The sequence below is a fragment of the Lynx canadensis genome, chromosome C1 (genome assembly GCF_007474595.2).
Source record: "Lynx canadensis isolate LIC74 chromosome C1, mLynCan4.pri.v2, whole genome shotgun sequence".
NCBI lineage: Eukaryota > Metazoa > Chordata > Mammalia > Carnivora > Felidae > Lynx > Lynx canadensis.
Window position 1 is genome coordinate 11,985,550 of NC_044310.1, and position 16,346 is coordinate 12,001,895.

At 53.8% G+C, this 16,346-nt stretch overlaps 1 protein-coding gene across 1 annotated transcript in view; it reads right to left on the reverse strand.

Moving 5' to 3' along the window:
- The window catches only part of PADI2 (peptidyl arginine deiminase 2), a 42,831-nt gene extending 41,425 nt beyond the window's left edge, over positions 1-1,406 (reverse strand). Inside the window, 2 exon segments of the mRNA XM_030328292.1 lie at positions 1,227-1,291; positions 1,293-1,406. Of these exon segments, the coding sequence (XP_030184152.1) occupies positions 1,227-1,291; positions 1,293-1,319 (92 nt within the window). The 5' untranslated portion in view covers positions 1,320-1,406.
- Between the last annotated feature and the right edge of the window lie 14,940 nt (positions 1,407-16,346).

Here is a 16,346-nt window from a genome sequence, read left to right on the forward strand (position 1 = left end):
GAGGCCAGGGGCAGATGCCTGGGGAGGGTCCCTCATCTGCGTGGTGACCATGACCTTCGCCTTCATGGAAGGAGGCTGGGGTTTAACGGTATCAGGGTGGCCAGTGCCTGCCCAAGAGGTGGCAGGCGAGTGGGTGGGCAGGGCTGCTGGGCCACCGGAGACGACAGAGGATGGGCTGGGAGGGTGTGTGGGAAGACACAGGGATGGGATTGGTAAGGGTCTGGGGAAGGCGGGTGGTCCAGATGACAGGGCAATTTGGGAGCAACACGTCACACTGGCACCTCCAGCTCAGCTCAAGGCACAGGGAGGGTAGGGGACCTGCCTAAGGTTATCAGCATGGGGTCCCGCCTTAGAGTCCGGCATGCTCTCTCCTGTTGGCACTGGCCCTCCAAACTCTAGCAACGAGGAACATTTCACATGCTGTGGAATAGAGGGCTGCTATGGCAGAATGATCCTACCTGGACCCCGTCCACCTTTTCACTCACACCAGCCACACCTTCGCAAGGATGCCCCACAGAATTACAGGAGATGGACCACTGGCCTTGCCTGCTTCCTGGGGGCTGGGGGCTTTGGGGGGCATGGCCTCAATCCCCCCCACCCGATGTCCTGCTGTCTCAGAAATCCTGCACCCTGCCAACATTTGTGGGCAGTGAAGACGGGGAGGGGACAGGGTCTAGAATCAGGGACGCTCTTCGACAAAGACCCCCACCTCTGCACCCTCCAGCCTGCAGAATAAAGTCCTTCTCAACCCCAGGGTGAAGTCAGGTGGAAGGCATTTGGGGACAGGAGGCTCACAGCCAGTGCCTGGGACAGGCAACCACGGGCAGCCCCCACAGGGCGAAATTGGAGCCCGAGCAACCCCAGGGCCAGATTCCGCCCCAGGGCAGCTCCCCTCTGGCCTGGCCCCAGCCCCCCCTCCCTCCCCCAGCAAATCCTGGAGAAAGCTCAGCTGATTCGAGGTGAGTGGGGAGTCGGGAGGGTCTGAGAGGAAGGGGAGGACCTGGGGGAGAAGGGAGGTGCTGAGGGGAGAGGATGGCGGGAGGACTAGGGGTGTCTCTGGGGTTGTCCTGAAAGGGGCTGGACGGGGTCAGACCGTGGGAAGATTGGAGGACAGGGGAGGGGCCCTGGGAAAGGGGTGGTGAGGTTGCTGGGTCTGTGTGAGGGTCTCGGGGATTTGGGGGGGCGAGAGGCGGGGGGTCTCGGGCCGTCGCGGTGGCCCTGCTCACCTGTAGACATCGGTCCAGAGGTGCGTGCCCAGCACGTACACCGCCTCCACGCGGCTCCCGTACTGGCAGCCGCACGGTCCGCTCCTGCTGCATCGTCCCCCCAGTGGCCGGCCCTGCGCCCGTCCTCGCTCGTCCAGGTCAGGTCCGCCCCGGGCACCTGCAGCAGGTGAGTCCCCTCGAACCGCCTGAGCCGCTGCGGCCCCGGGCGGCTTTATCTACGGCCGGTGGGCGGGGCGGCCGGCCGGCCTCCTCTCGCAGTGGGCCGCGGGCCCGTCCGTCAAGCGTGGCCACGCCCCCACCCTTCCCGCGCGCGCGGCCCCGCCCCCTCGCCCCCGGAGCCTGTAATCCGGGTGAGGTCAGCGGTTGCCAATTTCCTCCTTTCCACGCTTGCTTGCTGGCTCGATACACTTGCAGTGGGCTCCCAGCTACCGGCGCCAGGACGCCGGGGCCAGTCTGCCCTCCGGGCGCCCCCAGTTTTTCAGGGCAGATAGTGCAAACTGTGCAGCTGTCAGAGGTCAGAGGGGAGAGGACAGGAAGCGGCGGGAGCCCAGAGGGAGTGGGCGCCCAAACCCAGCCTGGGGGCCGGACCGAGCCTTCTTAAAGGAGGCATTTGCAAACTCGGGGGAAGGGAGGCGGGGGAGTCGCCAGGAAGCCAGGTACAAGCTGACATCCCTCCGCCCACCGGACAATCAGGGAAAATGGGGAGGGGGTGGCAGGGTAACCCAGCAGCCTACAGGGTCAGGATGCCAAGTCAAGGCATTGGTGAATGGGTGGGCGGTGGGAGCCTTGGCGAAGTGAAAAGGGCCATTCTGGCTGTGGAAGATGGAGGTGCCCTGGGGCAACGGGGGTGGGGGGGTGGTGGTGATGAAGACCCCAGCTGGGGCTGTGTGAGCGGGGGGGGGGGGGGGGGGGGGGGGGCCGGAGAGGAGGGGATCGACGTGAGCAGCGGTTGGGGGTGTTGATGTTCTGGGGGGAAGGGCAGTGAGGGGTCCCGTGCTGGTCTGGGCTGCGGGGCCGAGGAGGGTGGCACCGCAGGGGTCAGTTCGTGTCTTGTGGAGGCTGAGGTGTGGGACGACATCCAGTGGGAGCCCACACCGGTCTCAGACCCTCCCCGCTCCGAATCTGAGCCAGGGCCTATGCCTATTCAGATAATTCAGCCAGCTATGAGTAAGTGTTCCTTGGTAGAGTGGACAGGAGCTGGGGGAGGGGGTGGCGGGGGGAGTGAACAGAGGTTACAAGAAAGAGGGGGCAGGCTGGAGGGGGTGTGTGTTTGAGGAGGGGGCAGGACTGCTGGGGCAGGGGAGCCCTGGGAGGGGGTGCACTTGAGTGAGAGGGTTGAGGCTTAGAAGTGCCCAGAGCTGAGGCACACCCAGCCCCTGACCCCATCAACTTTCTCGAGGTGGCCCAAACTAGGAGATAGTAGAGTCCAGCTGCTCGTGGGCAGAGCAGGATCTGGGAGGAATGTGGGCGGCGAAAGGGGAAGGCCTGAGTTGGGCTAGGGGGGCATGTGCCCCAAAGGCTCACAGACCCAGGGAGACGCTGGTAACTTTTAATAGGCTCCTGGCAGTGCTGAGGGAGTGCACCATCCAGTCAGGAGACAGCTCGAGGGGAGCTACCTTGTGCACCTTGGCGCTGACTTTGAGGGTCCCCCCAGGTGGGACCTTGTCTGGGCATCCCTCTACTGGAGTCACTTTTGCAGCCCCTACCCTGTGGCAGATACGGGGCATATGCTGGGGACCCCGCCTTCCTGGGGATCGTATTGCATGGTACCCTTATCTCACCCACCAGGGAACTAGGGCCCAGAGTGTGTGTGTGGGGGGGGGTGGAGGGACATTGCACCCCCACCTAGGCCCCGGCAGGTCACGACAGCAGCCGCGTAGTGATAACGTCAGGCAAGAGGTGGTGATTGCCAGCAGACAGAAAATAACAGCGGGCCCTTAATGCGTTCTTTCTGGAGTGTGCCAGGCACAGCTCCAGCGGCACTTTTCATGTATTAGAATTAGATCATCGTACCGTCCCAATTAACCCTGCCACTTTACAGATGAAGAAAGCGAGCGGCACAAAGGTTAAAGAATTTGCCCTCAGTCCCCTAGCTCCCAAGAGTGGCGGAGCCAGGGTAGGACTTGTGTGGCCCGGGGGGGGGGGGGGGGTGGGGGACAGGGGAAGAGCAGAGAAGGAACGTCGGCTCTTAATTGGTAGATGAGGAAACCCAAGTTCTAGTCCCCTTGTGGAGCCTGGGGCAATGCGCCCTGCCATTTGGAGCCCTCGGTTTTATCATCTGTGAACGGCTGCTCTCTCGCATCCACGGGAGGGTGGCATCACATGAGACAATGTATGGAAAACACTAGCACGAGGTCCCTGGCGCGAGGCAAAGCAAGAGATGAGACTCCCTCTCCTTGAAAAATTCCAACCGGGACCCGGTGGACCCACACTCAGGGTTCCTGTCCTTGGCTCAGGGCCTGGTTGGTGTTAAGATTGGGGGGGGGGGGGGGCCCGGTGCCCAAGGGTTTAAAATAGCTGAAGTGGCCACAGCTGTTGGTGGATTCAGGGCCGGAGGTCTCAGGCATCCCTGCTGCTCCCACCGCTCCCCTGGGGGCCGGAAGAGCCGCAAGGCATCTCATTGTGCCTTTTGGGGAATGCCAACAAAGGACGGGCTTAGCGTGGGCCAGTTCCTGGCACTGACCCGCACCCCACACCCCTGACTCCGGCTCCTGCCAAGCATTTGGCTGGAGAGTCTAGGCTGGAAGGGCTCCTCTGCGCTGCTCTGTGCTACGATCCTTTCCTGGGGGTCTCTGTGCCCCCCTGTGCCAGGCCTTGGGGAGGTGACGCAGACATCTCATGGGCCTGCTTTGAGCTCACTGAGGGCATCATTCACGCTAGAGTTTAAAAAGAGAGAAATATATAAGCAATACCTGATGAGCATAAAAAAAGAAAACAAGTATGATCACCCATGACCTCAGGCCCGGAGACATCACCGTGAACTTTTTTTGAGGAAGGTCTTGCAGGGCCCGCCCAGAGGCGGTCCGGTGCTGTTGTGGGTGACCGCACTGGCTGAGCCCTCAGGCTCTGCCAGGAGCCGCTCTGAGGGCTTTGCACCTCTTAGCTCATTTAATCCTCCAACAACCCTGTGAGGCGGGAGCTATTATTATTCCCAATTTGCACAGAGGCACCAACTGGTCTGGCGGTGAAAAGCACGCATGGCCTTCGGACTTGGCAAACCTGGGGTCAAGTCCAGTTCTGCCCCTCGCTAGCTAGGAGACCTCTCTGAACCGTAGCTTCTTGTTCCTTATAGGGGAAACTGGGGGTCCCCTGCCCACAAGGTTGTAAGGAATAGTGAGGTGATACACACGGGAAAATGTTTAGCGTATCAGAGCCCAGCTCAGACTAAGTCCGATAGATGGAGTTATATATTAACTCCAACCTAGATCCAGTGGACCCACACACTCGGGGCTCCTGCTCCTGGCTCAGGGCTCGTCATTTAAAATATATGAATAGGGGCGCCTGGGTGGCGCAGTCGGTTAAAGCGTCCGACTTCAGCCAGGTCACCATCTCGCGGTCCGTGAGTTCGAGCCCCGCGTCGGGCTCTGGGCTGACGGCTCGGAGCCTGGAGCCTGTTTCCGATTCTGTGTCTCCCTCTCTCTCTGCCCCTCCCCCGTTCATGCTCTGTCTCTCTCTGTCCCAAAAAAAAAAAAAAAAAAAAAAAAAAAAAAGTTGAATAAAATATATGAATAGATTTTAAGTTTTTGTGAAAACAGGCTTCTGAGTGTACATGCTGTTCTATAACACACTTGAAAAATCTCTGTGGTTTGTCAAGAGCATGCGTTCCTGGGGTGCGATCATCGCTCCCCCTTCCTATTGTCCAGAACTTCAGAGTTTGCAGATTAAAGCAAGGTTCTGATTCCCCAAGGAGGCCCGGAGAGGGGAAGGGATTGGAGCGAGGTCACCCAGCCAGCCAGCAAATGGAAGAACGCAGGGTGGGGAGTGGATGATATTTAGCATCACTGTGTGCCTGGCTGTACCAGGCACCAGGTGGTTGGAGATGTAAAAACAGACAGCTGTGGCCATTCTTAGGAAGGAGAGGACAGGAGCAGGGGAGTGTTCTTGATCACTGCTGGGGTGGAGAGACTTTTCTCTACCTTTCAAGGTTCTTGTAGCTGGTCTACGAATCCAACTGCATGAGGCCGATTAACGAGAGAAAATCAAACAAAGTCTAATAGTACGTATACCTTCTGTTTACATGGGGGAGACTCAGGAAAACGGAGTAACTCCTGAAATGGCTGAAGCCGTCACCTTAAATACCATCTTCGGCTAAAGACAAAGGAAGAGGGACGCCTGGCTGGCTCAGTCAGTGGGGCATGCAACTCGATCCTGGGATCATGCGTTCAAGCCCAACATTGAGGGTAGAGAAGACTTAAAAAAAATGAAAGAAAGAAAATGGGAGTCAGTTGTGGAGGTGGACCGGGGAAAAGCACAGCCAATAAGGGGCAGGTTGTTATGCAGATTTAAGTCGTGCCTTCTCCGTGGATAGAGTGTCTAGAGATTTAGAGTCCTCCCCCTTTTCCTGGCACGGTGAGGGAGACACCCTTACACATAAAGATTTCCCGTATACATATTAAATGTCTCTTATGAAATGGTAACTTCTACTGGTTTTTGGGAGCCTCTTTTGTGCCTGTGGTTTCTTAAAAATAACCAGTTTAAGGTAACCAATATGCCAAAGAGGCATATTTTGGGGTGGCCCCCCTAAAGCCTCGCAAGCAGATATCTGAATCTAAAGCTCTTCTACACAGAAGTTCTTTTCTTTAAAATACATTTTCTTCTTCTTTTTAAAGTTTATTAATTTTGAGAGAAAGCGAGAGGGAGAGAGAGAGAGAATCCCGAGCAGGCTCTGAGCCGTCAGCACAGACCCTGATGCAGGGCTCGATCTCACGAACATGAGATCATGACCCGAGCCGAATCAAGAGTCAGATGCTTAACCAACTGAGCCACCCAGGCGCCCCTATACAGAAATTCTGGAGGGGCCACTGAGCCAGGGCCTTGGGGACCCAGAGGAGGGGAACAGGACCGCCTTGTAGAATGAGGTGAAAGTTGGAGGATGGTCTGGAGATGAGAAAAGTGTTTCAGACAGAGGCAAGTGCACGTGTGAGGGTCTAGTGAGTTCCATCTGGCCAAGGTTTGGGTAGGGCAGGGGCTGGCCTGGCCAGGACTAGGTCACACAGTGCCTGTAAATCACAGGAAGGACTTTTGGCTTTACCTTAAGGTCACAGGAAAGCCTCACAAGGACTGATAGATGATATGACGGAAGCTTTAGGAAAATCACTGCGGAGCCAAATTTGGCAGGAATTTTGATAGGAGGCCAGAGCGGGGAGGTGATGGGCCGTCCATCCTCAAAGCAGCTCCTTTATGCCCAGGGATTGCCCTCCACCCCAACTCTGCCCCCAAGAGCAGCTCCCCACACTCTGGGTCTTTCCTTGCTTCCTCACATCCCTTTTCCCCCAGCCAAGCCCACCCTGCGATCCCACTTTCTGGAAGGGGGTCTCTGGCCAGCCAGTGAAGGAGGGGCTCTGGGATGGCACATGAATTCCACTTCTGCCTCAGCCGTGGGTCCTGCAAGCCGTTTCACTCAGGGGAAGGGAAGGGCTGAGATGTACAATTTATACGTTGTTACATTTATACAGTGGCTTGAACAATAACAATGTAGTAATTCTACCTTTAATATCATAGGTATTCAGAGCGAGACTCACACTGAACGCTTTCCAGGGCCACTGTCACCTATGGAAGTGTGTGTGTGTATGTGTGTGTGTGGGTGTGTGTGTGTGTATGTACAGAGAGAGAGAGAGAGAGAGATCTGGCTATTCTGAAGTTTGTGGAGCAGGACAGCAGGCTGGCTGAAATTCAGGAAGAATTTCTGTTGCTGTCTTGAGTGTGAAATCGGCAGGATGGAAACCAGGCAGAGTTTCTATGTTGCAATCTTCAAGCAGATTTGCTGCCTGGAGAAACCTCAGTCTTTGTTCTGAAGGTGTTCAACTGATTGAATGAGGCCCACCCACAGGGTGGAGGTGCTCTGCTTTTCTCAGAGTCTACTGGTTTATTATTATTGTTGTTATTATTATTAAGGTTATTTATTTGAGAGAGAGAAAGTGCATGTGAGCAGGGGAGGGGCAGAGAGAGAGAGAGAGAGATGAGAGAGAGAGAGAGAGAATCCCAAGTTGGCTCTATGCACAGAGCCCAGGAACTGCAAGATCATGACCTGAGCCAAAATCAAGAGTCGGAACGCTCAACCGACTGAGCCCCCCTCAGTCTACTGATTTAAATGTTAATCACATCTAAAAAAATATATACCTTGACAGCGACATCTATTCTGGTGTTTGCCTAAACACTGGTGCCACAGCCCAGCCACCCTGACCCATAAAATTAACCATCACGGCGCCACAAAGGGGCTAAGCCTTGGATTCATGAGGTCACACCATCTCTGGAGCTCGACTGCCTGCCAGCGATCCCCCTACAACCTCAGAGGTAAGTTTCTTTATTGCCTTCGTTTTACCTTGCAAAGGTAAAATGACTTGCACAGCATCCCGTCCCTAATCGTTAAGATTCAAGCCAGCTCAATGGGAGGATGAAACTTGGATAAACCCTCGACACCCCTAAAACAGAGGTGCGAAGGTAAATCCTCGAGAAGATGTGTGTAACGGGCCAAATCTCTGAAAAGCTGCCAAGGCTCCAGAGTAAGCCGCCCCGGTCTCTTTGCCGAGCTGTTCAACGTGGCAGGCGGCCACTGGCCCACAGAGCTACTGAGCGTTTGAAATGTGGCTCCTCTGAATTGAGATGTGCGGTAAGGGTCAAAGAAAAGACACAGATGTTCGGAGGACTTAGTGGTGCAGGCAAAAGTAATCTGAAAACATCGACTCCACGTGGAAGCGATGATATTTGTACCTATTGGATGAAATAAACGTATTATTAAAATTATCTTCACCCATTTATTTTGATTTTAGAAACCGTAGCGACTGGAAAGGTTTATTTTTATTTATTTTTTTTCAACGTTTTATTTATTTTTGGGACAGAGAGAGACAGAGCATGAACGGGGAGGGGCAGAGAGAGAGGGAGGACACAGAATCAGAAGCAGGCTCCAGGCTCTGAGCCGTCAGCCCAGAGCCCGACGCGGGCTGGAACCCACGGACCGCGAGATCGTGACCTGAGCCGAAGTTGGACGCTCAACCGACTGAGCCACCCAGGCGCCCACGACTGGAAAGTTTTAAATGAACACAAGGGATGTGCATTTGTGGCTTGGGTGTTTCTCCTGGAGGTGCTGGCCTAGATTCTCCTGTCACGCAGGGGCCGTGGCCCTCTTGCGCATGATTGTCTCTTCTGTGTTGAGCCTTCGTGCCGGCACATACGGAATATTTGGTGAACGGGGTGGGATGTCCGGGAGTTCCCAGAGGGCGTCGGGCAAGAAGATACACGGAAAGGAAACCGTTCGGACGAGGAAGAAGCGATGACCACGAGGTGGCGCCAAATCCCCATCGTAGAAGCCGGGGGGAGGGAGGTTTTCTCCCCGGAGGGACGGTGGGTCACTGCCAGATCCAGGAAGCCACCTCTCTCTGTCTTAGCGCCTTCCCTTAGCTTTTGGGACCCTCTCCCTGTTGGGTGGTTGGAGTCAGTAGGCACTCCATTTGTGTGAGGTCAGTGGTGGGTCCTTTGGAGTGGGACCCTCTCCTTGGACAGAGGAGCCCGGAGAAGGAGGAAATGAGGCCCAGAGAGGGACAGAGACCTGCCCAGGTCACACAGCCTGTTGGTACTGGTAGCAGGAGCCAGGTCCTCTGAGCCTCATCCTTTACGCCTGTCCTGTTGTCTTAATGCCTTGGTCCCGTGAGCCTGGGTGTTGATCTATTCTAATAAGCACTTAATAAGTAATCACCGAGCACGCATCATCACTGGGCTGGGCAGGAGGAGGGGCGTAGGTCCGTAAGACACAGTCTATCTTTAGGAGCAACCTAGCAGGGGTGGCACACGCATGCACACACACACAACCCCTTTTATAAGAACTCACGGGGCACCTGGGTGGCTCGGTCGGTTGAGCGTCCGACTTCGGCTCAGGTCACGATCTCGCGGTCTGTGAGTTCGAGCCCCGCGTCGGGCTTCGTGCTGACGACTCAGACCCTGGAACGTACTTCGGATTCTGTGTCTCCCTCTCTCTGACCCTCCCCCGTTCATGCTCTGTCTCTCTCTGTCTCAAAAATAATAAACATTTAAAAAAAATTAAAAAAAAAAAAGAACTCGCCTCGGGCATTCACAACCACCTGGAGGCAGGCGTTGTCGTGACTCCTGCTATATCCCACACGTGGTTACAGGCACCATCAGTCCACCTGGATTTAAATCCCAGCCCTGCCACCTGCTGGCGTATGAGACCTTGGACAAATCGTTTTACATGAGTCTTGGTTTTCTCATCTGTGAAATGAGGGGAACTATGGCACCCACTTCCCAGGTTTTCATGAGGTTTAAATGAGATAATACACAGCAAGGGCCAGGCGTTTGCTCGAGTCATCTTGCTTGTGTTTTTCGCGGTCATCGCCCAAGGCCTCTGCTGACCAGTGCTACAGCAAAGGCATCAGCTAAATCCCATTGGGGGGAATGCAGGGGCCTGGGGGTGGGGGGTTCGCTCGAAGCAGATCCTGCCACGGAAATTCAGTGCAAGTTGTTTATTTGAGAGGCAGGAGGAGAGGGAGGAGTTGAGGCAGTAAAGGTTAGGGAGTCAAGAAAGAGAGTATTGCCGAATTTACCACTGTAGGCAACCGCGGCTTGATTCCACTGGGGTCTCTCGGAGGCGGTGTGGAACATGAACTCAAGAGTTATCCCAGGGGGGGCATCTGGGTGGCTCAGTCGGTTAAGTGTCTGACTCTTGATTTCAGCTCAGGTCGTGTCCCCACGGTTTTGTGAGTTGAGCCCCGCATCGGGCTCTGTGCTGACAGTGCAGAGCCTGCTTGGGATTCTCTCTCTCTGCCCCTCCCCTGCTCACTCTCAGTCTCTCTCTCTCTCTCTTAGAATAATAAATAAACTTAAAAAAAAAAAGAGTTATCCTAGAGAGGGGTGAGGGAGCTGGGGTGTTCAGCCTCCGGCTGAATCACGCGTGAAGGGCTGTGCCTAGGTGGTGGTGGTGGGGGGGGTAATTCCTCAGTACTCCCGGTCTGGGGCCTGCGGCAGAGAAAGCCTTCTGCCAGGCAAAGAGATACAGGCGCTGTTGGAAGTCTGGCTGGTACGCACAGCCCCTGCTTCACAGAGCAGGGAAAAGTTAATTCAAGCTGAGGAAAGAAGGGAAGGCTTTACGGAAGAGGTGCATTCCTGGCAGGAGGCAGAGCACAGCCAAGAACGGCGAATGTGGGGACGCCTGGCCGGCTCAGTCGGTTAGCCCCCCCGACTCTTGGTTTCGGCTCAGGTTCATGATCTCACGGTTCGTGGGAGTTTGCCCCAGATCGGGCTCTGCACTGAGCGTGGAGCCTGCTTGGGATTCTCTCTCTCTCCCTCTCTCTCTGCCCTTCCCATGCTGATGCTCTCTCTCTCTCAAATAAAAACTTAAAAAAAAAAAAACAAACAAACGAATGTGGAAGCTCTGGGAGTGGGGGTAAATGGTGCGGAGATGTTTGAGGGGCAGGGCCAAGAATACAGGTCTGGGGCCTTGGAATGCCAAGCCAGAGAACCTTCGGGATGGTTCTTTGGGCAGTGGGGAGCCATGGGAGGTAGGATCTCTCTGGCTGTCCCTGAGGGTGGGCAGGAGGACTCCTGAGAGCAGGTGGGAGGCCTGCTAGAGGTGGCAGGCGATGAGGTCTCAGATGGGACAGTGGGACTGAACTTAGAGGCAACGTGGAGGTTGAAGAACCTTCTGGGGGCAGGTCCTAGAAATCTTGGAGCCTGGAGTCCTTTCTGTCCCTCTGGGGTGGAGTGGGGGTGGGGCAGGGCAGAAATCTTAGGTGAGCTCCTCTCCGTGTAGGCAAGCTCAGCTCTGCCAATGCCCACCGTCCAGCAGGGGGCGCACTGGCACAGAAACCCTCGGCTTCTTAGCGCTCCTAGAGGGAAGATAGACGGGCCCCCTCCTCCGGGCTCTGAGTGAGTGAATTAGCTGGATTCCATTCTTAGGGAGGACTTGAGACCTAGCAAGACACAGCCAGCAGCCTGGAGTTGGGCGGGCCTGGATTTAAATCCGAGAGTCACCCTTATCTCTCTGTGTGTCCTTTACCTTGCGATAATGTAGGTGTATCCTCTGCACGTGATTGTTATAAGGATGAAATGAGATAAAGCACATTAAAGCCCTGGCGCATAGTAGGTGCTCAGGAAAACGGTAGCCGCTGTTGTTACTGGTGAGAAAGTTCTGGAAACAGCCACTAGCCGTGAGGGCTGAAGCCAGGTGATAGGAGCAGTCCAGAGACCGGGACCTTGACCCTCAGGTCCCTGGGAAAGCGGGGAGCCGGGTGACCTGATGTCATTTCCACAGCTATTGCTACCTGAATGCCAAGACGAGTTTTTGGTGCCCTTCAGTGGCTTTTCTGCCTGGAGAAGATTGTTCAGCCTCCTTTGGTTTTCCAAAATTAACATGCGATTGATTATAGTTATAAATTCAACAATCCCACTTCAGCGTTTTGAGTTCAGAATAAAAATCTTTCATGAGTCGAGCAACTTTTAAAATAATTTTTGAAATGATCACTTAAAAATGAATGTTTGTTTGCAGTCTTGGTTAAAGTAAACACCGCGTAAACATTTTAAATGGAAGATCTAAATTGAACGTATTCAATTTTCTGTTTAAAATACTTCATTCACTCGCCTTAATGACAAACAAAACGTTCGCAGGCACTTACACGGTTTCTTAGAAATCTGGTAATTTATGTTAATAAATATGGTGAATTGAGATTCTCAGAACTACTCTAATACTGTTGACAAACTTGATTAGATTTCAATTTAAAAATCCGAAGTCTAAATCAATCAATGATTCGTTTGTGCATTTTCAATTAGAAACTTAAGGCTGATCTGTTATACCCATCAAGCATGTTCTCTTAAATATTATAAATACTTAAAATTCTAAACAGGCGCCCATTCTTTCTTAACACCACTATGCACCTGCTCATCTGTTTGGTTCTCTTAAATATTTTCTTCACTTGATTCTTACCACGCTTAAGAAGAGTGGGCTCACGAAAGCCATGATTTCGCTACTCCAAGCAAATTCTGGGGTTAACTTCCCCAAACCGTTTTGGGGTTATCTCGTCTAAGATTCTTCCTATCCATAGAAACCTCAGGGGTAGATGTAGCTTTTTGCCCATGACCTTGATGGGACAGGAGTCCTATGCATTGTCGCTTAAACAGGATTTCCCATCACCTGAAAAGGGAGTGGTTCCATAGCCTGGTTCCTGTGGGTTTCAACCTGTATATTCCCTATTTCTCAAGTCAAATTTGAGGTTAAGTGTTTGCGTCTGGGTTTTGGTTCAACTGGATTAACCGCTTGATTCTATCTGAATCCTGTTCAAGCACTTCCTGTTGGGGCCACCCTGTTACAGATATTTAAATAACACCCAACTGAATCTTTCTGCTTTTGTCTGGCTCCTGGGGGTAATTCTAAGGTGTTCGCGGTGACAGTGAATTGAAGCTTAAAAAACCCGGATGCAGGGCGCCTGGGTGGCTCCGTCAGGTTAAGCATCCAACTTCGGCTCCGGGCATGATATCACGGTTAGGTTGGTGAGTTGAGCCCTGCGTCGGGCTCTTAGCTCTTAGCGTGGAGCTCGCTTCGGATACTCTGACTCCCTCTCTCTCTTCCCCTCCTCCCACTCTCTCTCTCTCTTTCTCTTTTATACACATTAAAAAGAGAAAGAAAGAAACCTGAATGCAGTTGGAGAGATGGGCCTGGGGGGTTGTGGGCGGAGGAACCTGTGTGGGGGCGGAGCCTGAGATGGGGCTTTCTCTTCATTCCTTAGCTTCTCTGAACCTTCTGGCTAAAGAAGGCACCCCTCACCCCCCCCCCCCCGCCACGGTCTATGACACCCATCACTCTCGCTTATTTTCCCCAGATTATTTGTCACCAGCTGAAAAATATCTTATGCAAGCAAATAAAACACAAGACACCCAGTGAAATTTGAATTTCAGATGAACAATGAAAAATGATCCCAGGTTCCAAATATTGCACAGCGCCAAGAAAATTATCCGTGGTTTATCCTAAAATTGAAATTTAACTGGGCACCCGTAGTCATCTGGCAAGCCGACCTCACTGGTTGCGTTGATAATTGTCTGTTCTACAGCCTCTCCCCACCTACCCTGTACGCCCATGAGGGTCCAGTCTCTCTGTTTCCTTCCTGCTGTGTTCCTGGGATTCCTTTTTCTGGGAGGTCACCCTTGGTGATCTCTTGAGAAATCAGAATGAGCCCCCAGGCTGAGTTCAACACCAAGGTTTTCTTCTTGGGGCCACCTGGGCCTGGCTGGGTTCATTCTAGACAAATTTTTTGGGTGTGTTGGTTCTGCGTCTTGTGATGGAATTTGAAGCTCGGTCTGTCAGTGTTTCCTGCTGTTTCCTCATGGTTGGGACCAGCGGGGGAGCCTGGGCCTGAGCCTCGGAGGCGCCTCTGAGCCCTGGCGTCGCACCTGCTCCATTGACCTGAGGCCAGGAGATGGCCACCCACAGCAAAGCCGCGTGCATCCTGAGCCCCGCGGAGGGGTGAGCCACTCACCAGTCCCACTTGTTACCTTCCCACTGCCCACTACGTGTGCCTGAGAAGAAAACAGGAGTCCCACATGTGTCCTGCAGGAATGTGCCCTCCTGGGCCTGGTGGTGACCTCCTGCCCTCACGAGTCCTTGAGGGCTCCAAGGAGGGGCCCTGGGCCCCCACGTGGGGCTGGGCTGCACGGTGCCACCCTCACTCTGGCCCAGCGAGGGGTCCGAAGCTTCACCTCTGCCCCCATGAGCCAGATTCCGTGTGCACAGAGGTGCTGACCTCACATTCCGGCCCAGACCCGCACATAGGCGCTCAAACGCACGCATAAGCTTATCCTGCTTCAATCCCATGGGCCCTGTAAGTGTCAGCTTCCCAGAAGCCTCCCTGGGCTCCAGCCCCCTGTCGGAGGGCATGGCTGCGAGGGACTGGGAAGTCTGCCCCCGTCCCTGGCAGCCGAGCTCCTGGCCTTCAGGGCCCTCTCCTTCGTCTCTGTGCCCGGCGCCTGGCATGGGGAGTAGAAGGCTTAGTAACCATTTCCTGAAGGGGAGGGCGGAGACCTTGTCCCCACAGACCAACAGAATAAGCACGGAGCCCCTCTCTAAGCTCTTTATAGGTATGAACCCACTGAGTGCTCTCCACGAGCTTACCGCGTGGGTGATTCCCATCATCTCACTCTACTGAAAAGGCAACTGAGGCACAAGGATTCAGCGATGAACACTGGTGAATCCTTCTGAGCCCTGTGGGCCTGACAGCAGTGAAACGTTAAGAAACCCGCCACCCTTGTGCTCCAGAAAATGGCTTACTACAGAGAACTTCCCCTTACCCACATGACTCAGCTAAGACTCACGGATGTCCCCCTGGCTTCCCTAGGGTAAGGCCAGAACACATCTTCCAACTCTCATTTTTTTTTTTTTTTAATTTAGATTTTAGTTAGTTAACATACAGCGCAACATTGGTTCTAGGAGAATTCAGTGATTCGTCACTTACATACGACACCCAGTGCTCACCACAACGGTGCCCGCCTTAGTACCCATCGCCCATCTAGCCCCTCCCCCCCAACCTCCCTCCATCAACCTGCAGTTTGTTCTCTACCCTTAGAGTCTCTTGTGGTTTGTTTCCCTCTCTCCTCTTCCCCCCTCCATATGTTCATCTGTTTTGTTTTCTTCGATTCCACACATGAGTGAAATCATATGGTTATTTTGCCTTTCTCTGACTTATTTCGCTTAGCAGAATACACTCTGGCTCCATCCACGTCGTGGCACATGGCAGGATTTCATTCTTTTTGATCGCCAGGTAGTATTCCGTGGTGTATACGCCACATCTTCTTATCCATGTGTCAGTTGATGGACATTTGGGCTCTTCCCGTAATTTGGCTATTGTGAGGAGCGCCCCTATTAAACATTGGGGTGCATGTGCTGCTTCACATCTGTGTTTTTGTATCCTCTGGGTAACATGCCTAATAGTGCAATTTCTGGGCCATAGGGTAGTTCTGTTTTTAGTTTTTTGATGAACTTCCATACCGTTCTCCAAAGCGGCTGCACCAGTTTGCGTTCCCACCAACAGGGAAAAAGTGTTCTCCTTTCTCCACAGCCTCACCAACACCTGTTGTTTCCTGGGTTGTTAATTTTAGCCATTCTGGCAGGTGGGAGGTGGTATCTCATCGGGGTTTTGATTTGTATTTCCCTGATGATGAGCGATGTTGAGCATCTTTTCATGTGCTGGTTGGCCCTCTGGATGTCTTCTTCGGAAAAGTGTCTGTTCATGTTTTCTGCCCATTTCTTAACTGGGTTATTTGGTTTTTGGGTGTTGAGCCAAACTCCCATTCTTACGGGACAAATGATGAGCGGGACTGCTTGTCTGCGCTGATAGATCAGACAAGGTGCTTATTAACCAGTTCTACTTTCCTTCTCCCTACACTCCGGCCACGGTCAGCACGGGCAAGCTACAGCCCCTGCCCCTGGAAACAGTCTAGCCTTGGGGCGCAACTGGTCTACCTTCCCCATCACCCACCTTTCCTCCCACTTCCCCATACCTGGTTCATCTCGCCTTCGTACTTCTATGAAAGAACGCCTTCTTTGCCTGCCTCTTGACATGCTTACAACAATGTCGGGTCAGAGCTCTCCCTACTGCCAGAGCCTCCCCACCCCCACCTGAAATCGTCCCTTCCTCCCCAGAAATGATCTGTATGAACAGAGCCGCTTCCCGCTAAGTCTGCGTTTGTTGGTTTTATTGGCAGTAACTTGCCCAAGGTCATATGGCTAGCAAGGGGCAGGGGCAGGGTTCAGACTCGGGCCTTCTGCGGAAGCCGGGCTCCAGACGCCCTACTAATAGGCCTGTTGTGGCCTCTGCGCTCTCCATACCTCTGCGACTACCGTAGATCCACACGTGAAACACGCCCCTCCACCACCCTTCCCAGGCACAGAGGCTCGCGCATGCGCTC